Genomic DNA, 5,777 nt, shown 5'->3' with positions numbered 1-5,777 from the left:
TTGTTTGGGCATGTTGAGAGTATGATAGCAAAGGTTGAAAGGTTTTGGCCTGAAGAAAGAGAGGTATGACATTCCTTGCTGCTTTTATCAGGTAGGTTACTGCAGTTTGTCAAGGAGCAATGAAAAAGGGGACTGGAGGGTAGTGCAATAATGCTGTGGCTCTGACAAACTGACAAAGTTGATCTGTATAATGGTCACACTGGTTGCTTTGGATTTATGTTTGCATTAGTTCTTAGTTCAAATGTCACATTATTTGCAGAGTGATTAATTTTTCACATTAAACAAAGATCAGTTTTAGATTCTCCTCATTTCTTATTTTTGGAGAAGAAAAACTGATGGCGTTAAGTTTTATTAAATTCTGACACATAAGTAATATACTTGAAACTGTAAATCATTATTTCTTGTTAGTTCCTTCAGTTCTTCAGGTGAAGACTGAAGGTTCTCAACTGATTTAGAGCTAGTTTTTGTATAAAAGCATCAAGAGTTTGAGTATTATACTATGTACTAGCTAGATAATGTATTAGCTCACTTTCCCTTTCTAAGGCTATAGCAATGGTTGCAGGTAGGCCTTTAGAAAAATAAAAGTTATTCAGTTTGATTGTTTTTAGCAGAACATTCTGACCAATGAGAAAAAATTACAAAGGTTTACATAGTGTAATAAACAACATTATGTTTGTCACAATGGATGAGTCGTTATTAAAAGAAAATCATTTTGTGTAATTATCTCAAACAGAGCCTCTAGCTAGCTGCCATCACTCCATTCAATTATGTGTTAAAGAATGTTGTTCTCTTTTGTGTTTTATTTATTTAATTTATTTATATTTAGTATCTTTTATTCAGATAGATGGTCTCGCTGAGATCAAGAAATTTTTTCAAGAGACATCTGTGTACAAAAAGCACATGGAGAAACTGGCAAAGACAACTCAACAGACATATTATATATGATCACAATAAAGAAAAACGTAGTTGCAGACAGACAAATACAACTTTTTAAATGCTTATAGGGAGTTTTTTCCAGGTCCAGTGTGAACAAGAGGCACGGCTAATGTTAAAATGTCATGCGACCTGACACTGAAATGTTTACTCTTTTAACTAAACATCATACAATGCTGCTGTCTTTGATTTCCTGGTCACTAAAAATCCTGCCCATGGCTTGTATATATATCTAACAGCGGTACAACAGAAATGTGATTTCCTTGTTACCAGGCTTACATATGAGGGACAGTGCTCATGTTCTCTATGATAAGCATGTATATCAATGACTTTTATTCTGACCAATCCTGTTTCTGTTTAGGGTAAAATATATTTAATATGTATAGAATTTCATGAGTACAGTATCATTTCATAAAATTGTCATGTTTATTATAACTAAAATAAACTGAAGTCAAAATTAGGCCTACAGTCAGACCCTTGTAAATAAACATAATACAATGCTGCTGTCTTCGTTTTGCTAGGGAGCACCATCCCACTTTTTCATATAAGATACATGTAAGTAAGAAAACAATCACCTGTGATTAATCACGATACACAAAATGAAGAGGCTTCAGCATTCACATAAACGGTACTACAATAACCAAATGCAGACAAAATCTGGTCTGTAATATGATCTTACAACTTGTGAATGACAAACAAAAATTAGTTTCTATATAAAAATCTTCATCTTTAATTTTCTTGAAAGGTGTTCCATGTGGTTTTTAAAAGTGAGTCTAGCATCCAGCCAGAGTCCTAAGTATTTATATCAGTCACGAGTTTCTATGTTATTACCATTAAAATCAATTAAAATCAAATCATCAAAATAACACAGCACCCTTATAAAGTGAAATAGCTGTGACTTATCTCATGAATGGATACTGGACATAAAATACTAACACAAAGACTCAGTATAATGATATACAATTTCAGAGTTATAGTATTTCCTGGATTAAACAAAAATTACCTGCCATACGCGAGAGACAATTTGGAGACACAATTAAAAAAAGAAGCCCCAACATGTACAACAGCGCCACAGTCACATCTGTTTGTGTGCGTGAAACCATAATGGCCGTCACACAGCTCAGCCCCTGACAAAGACAGCATATTGAGTAAATGTATTTACTCTTCAGTACCCTTCTTGACTTCATTGTAGCTAAAAATTGAGAAAGCTATCTGTTCAATTTCACTGTTATCCCCACGCTCCATTAAACATGCAAACATCCCATCCCCAATGTAAACCAGGTCTGAGTAACCACTGGGACCTTTGTTGATGATCCAGGGTGAGCTCCAGTTTTTTGGCTCATGTGGAGATTTGTTCAGATACACTCCTAGATCCTTTCTTTCGCCCTTATCATTTGGGTGTGAAAAAAGTAGCCATCTGGGGTCCTGACTTTGCTCCGCCTTTCTTTTTATACCTTCGTTTTGAATTGGAAAGGACACCACACTTCCCTGACATCCACTGCCTGTTTCCACTAGTGTGCCATTTGGCAGAATACCAAAATCCTCACCATTATCAGCACTGACAGCTTCAACACGATGGCCTTCAGCACTTCGGGCATTGCAGTAGATGGACCTGTTGCCTTTGTCATCGCAAATCTCTGCCATTTCACATTCACCTGATTCTTTTTCAAGCAGGTTGCCAAATTGCCAAGTAACACCCTTGTCATCACTGTAAAGGCAGAGTGCACGTGAGACAGCACAATAACACATTATACAACAAAATGAGTTGGAGCAAGAAACATAACCATAAACTGGAACAATTAATCTATCACTCTGTCCTTGAATACCATGGCCTGGCCCAACAGCAAATGTGGCCCATTGTTTAACTTCGGCCAGTGCATCAGTCAAGTCAGTCACTTGGCTCCACGTTTTACCAGCATCAGTGGATGTAATATAGCAGAGACGGGTGTTATTGCAGCCCCAGAACCTCTGCCAACACTCTGACACTATACCTTTAACGCAAACGAAGAACAGGAAAAGTTTTTTATTGGTCTTGTCATACACCGGGCAGGGGTTCATCGGACGATGTCCTTCCAGATGTGCCTCCTTCACCAGTTTCAGATCGGACCACTAAAAATGTGATTTAGAGGCGTGTAAATAAAAAAACAAACAAACAATACAGTATGGATGAGGTAAAAAGAATATCTTGACATAAAGTTTAGCAATAAAAGTTGCGTCAGATAATTACCGTGACTATCAGTTCATTAGTGGTTTGATCGTTGTTTACTGTTCCCGTTTTCATGGCCAGTGCCTCTGAGGTGTGATCATCTTTCGCCCTTCGCTTTTCTGCAAAGGCCAGAAAGACTTTTTCCTCTGCGTGATAGAAAAGTGCAGGAATCCTGTATACTACTCCTTCCTGGGATTGAAAGATAGTCGTCTTTTCTGTGTTTAGCTCCTGATTTACTGAAGGTTTGTTGCCCATGGTTGCTATATGTGAGTACAATGAACATACAGGTGTAAGAAAGAAAGTCTTGTAGGTGCCATTTGAGGACTATTAAACTGCCAACTTGCAGCTCTTATCAGTTGAGATCAGTGTCAACTGTTACTGGGTGTTGGTAGTTGAGTGGATTATATAGATAGCGTCACTTCTTTATGTAAAAAACAAAATCTGATTAAAAAAAACAAAAACAAAACATCAACAATTATCCAAAATCTGCTGCCGGTGCTCCTCAAAGCAATGTTCAGTATTTTTTTTATTTCCTGAACACAAATAATTCTATCCATGCATTAATGGATTTACACAAATTATAATCCAACATTATTCTTTTTTAGTTTTTTTTTCTCAGGCTATTAGGCTGCTTTCTGTCATATTTGTCAAGTCAACTCAAGTCATCTTTATTTATATAGCACATTTAAAAGACATCAAGTGTTGGCCAAAGTGCTGAACAGAGGGATAATATAATAAAAGAATTAAAATAGAAAGAAAACATTTTAAAAAACAAATTGTAAGACAAGTAAGAGTATATAGCATATAATGTACATGCAAATATGCACATACATATACAAAAACTGTACGCATTCACACATAAGCACACATATGTGAACATAACGTATATACACATACAACACCATCCAATAAAATAAGAGACCAAATAGACAGAATAAAAAAGGATATCAAAGGATATCAAAGAGATCCGAAAGCCTTGGAAAACAAGTAGGTCTTGAGATTCGATTTAAAGACTTCCAAGGATGAAGAGAATTTTATGAAGGGGGGAAGACTATTCCAGAGTCTCGGGGCAGCAATGGAGAAAGCCCTGTCACCTCTAGATTTGAGCTGGGAGCGTGGAACTGATAAAACCATCTGACTGGAGGAGCGCAGAGATCGAGTGGGTAAGTGCAGGCTAAGAAGATCTGAAATGTAACCTGGAGCCAAACCATGGAGAGCTTTAAAAACAAATAGTAAAACCTTAAAATTGATTCTATGTTTAACTGGTAGCCAATGTAGAGATGCGAGTACTGGAGTAATATTCTCTCTCTTTCTAGTACCCGTCAGGAGCCTTGCGGCTGCATTTTGAACAAGTTGCAGGCGTGACAGGCTTGAGTGACAAATGCCTAAACAGAGAGAGTTACAATAGTCAAGACGTGACGATATGAAAGCATGGATAACAGTTTCCAGGTCTTTAGATGACAGGATATTTTTGAGTTTAGAAATGCTCCTGAGTTGGAAAAAACTGCCACGAACAACTGAATTTATTTGCTTGTCCAGCTTGAGAGTGGAATCAAAAATGAAACCAAGATTTTTTACATGGGGATGTACATTAGCTGATAATGGGCCCAAATTGTTTCTTATGAGACTAATAGAGTCCTGCTTACCGAAGATTATAATATCGGTCATTGTCATGATTTAGTTTGAGAAGGTTCAGAGACATCCAGCAATGTATGTTCCTAAGACACTCTGAGACTTTCTGCAGTGTACTATCAGCACCTGGTTTTAGAGAGAGGTAGAACTGTGTATCGTCTGCATAAGAGTGGTAAGAGATCTGGTGTTTCTGAAAAATGGAGCCTAATGGGAGCATGTATAAGGAGAATAAGACCGGGCCCAGAATAGAGCCCTGAGGTATTCCACAAGTGAGTGTAGCTGGGGAAGAGTATTTGTTACCCAGCATCACAGAATAAGTTCTGCTCTCTAGGTAAGAGGCAAACCATTTTAGAGCAGAGCCTTGAATGCCGACACATGTCTTTAGACGGTTTAATAGGATTGTGTGGTCGACAGTGTCAAATGCTGCGCTCAGGTCTAAAAGGATTAAAACTGTACTTTTTCCAGAATCAGCAGCTAGAAGCACATCATTGAACACCTTCAGTAGAGCAGACTCTGTGCTGTGGAAGGCCCTGAAACCAGACTGATATTTGTCCAGAATATTATGCGTGTCTAAGAATGAGGATAATTGGTGGAGGACAATCTTCTCAAGAACCTTAGACAGAAAAGGCAGCTTAGAGATTGGTCTAAAATTGCCAAGGACTGACGGATCTAAACCAGGTTTTTTAGAAGCGGCTGGACAACAGCTTGTTTAAACAAGTCAGGAACAGTTCCATATGAGATACTGCCATTTACAATAGCAAGGATGTTGGGGCCGACTGTCTTCAGCACATCTCTGAGAAATGGTGTAGGTAACATATCCAAGGGGCACGTAGTTGGTTTCATGTGCATTATTATATCAGTGAGATGGGATAATGAAACCGGTTTAAATTCTGAAAAAAGGAATGAACATGTAGGTGGTTCAGAGGGGTCTTGGGATAGGAGCAGGATATGTGCTCGGATATCATTAATTTTTTCAGTAAAGAATTTTTGAAAATCCTCAGACGTG

General features: G+C 37.8%; 1 protein-coding gene across 9 annotated transcripts in view; it reads right to left on the bottom strand.

Annotated features, from left to right (window-relative positions):
• Positions 1-1,283: 1,283 nt before the first annotated feature.
• Positions 1,284-5,777, bottom strand: part of neu3b (sialidase-3) — a 14,211-nt gene continuing 9,717 nt past the window's right edge. For 4 of the 9 annotated variants that reach the window (XM_025908602.1, XM_025908601.1, XM_019360726.2 and 1 more), the window contains 2 exons: positions 3,161-3,399; positions 1,284-3,042 (listed from right to left, as the gene is read on the bottom strand). In XM_025908602.1, the coding sequence (XP_025764387.1) occupies positions 2,092-3,042; positions 3,161-3,394 (1,185 nt within the window). In that variant the 5' untranslated portion in view covers positions 3,395-3,399 and the 3' untranslated portion in view covers positions 1,284-2,091. Of the gene's footprint in view, positions 3,043-3,160 lie in introns of all 9 variants that reach the window. The other 5 variants (XM_025908603.1, XM_025908604.1, XM_019360727.2 and 2 more) reach the window with 2 other exon arrangements.

The sequence above is a fragment of the Oreochromis niloticus genome, linkage group LG7, assembly GCF_001858045.2.
Source record: "Oreochromis niloticus isolate F11D_XX linkage group LG7, O_niloticus_UMD_NMBU, whole genome shotgun sequence".
NCBI lineage: Eukaryota > Metazoa > Chordata > Actinopteri > Cichliformes > Cichlidae > Oreochromis > Oreochromis niloticus.
Note: the sequence above shows the minus strand (reverse complement) of the source record. Positions and strands in the feature narration are given on the sequence as shown.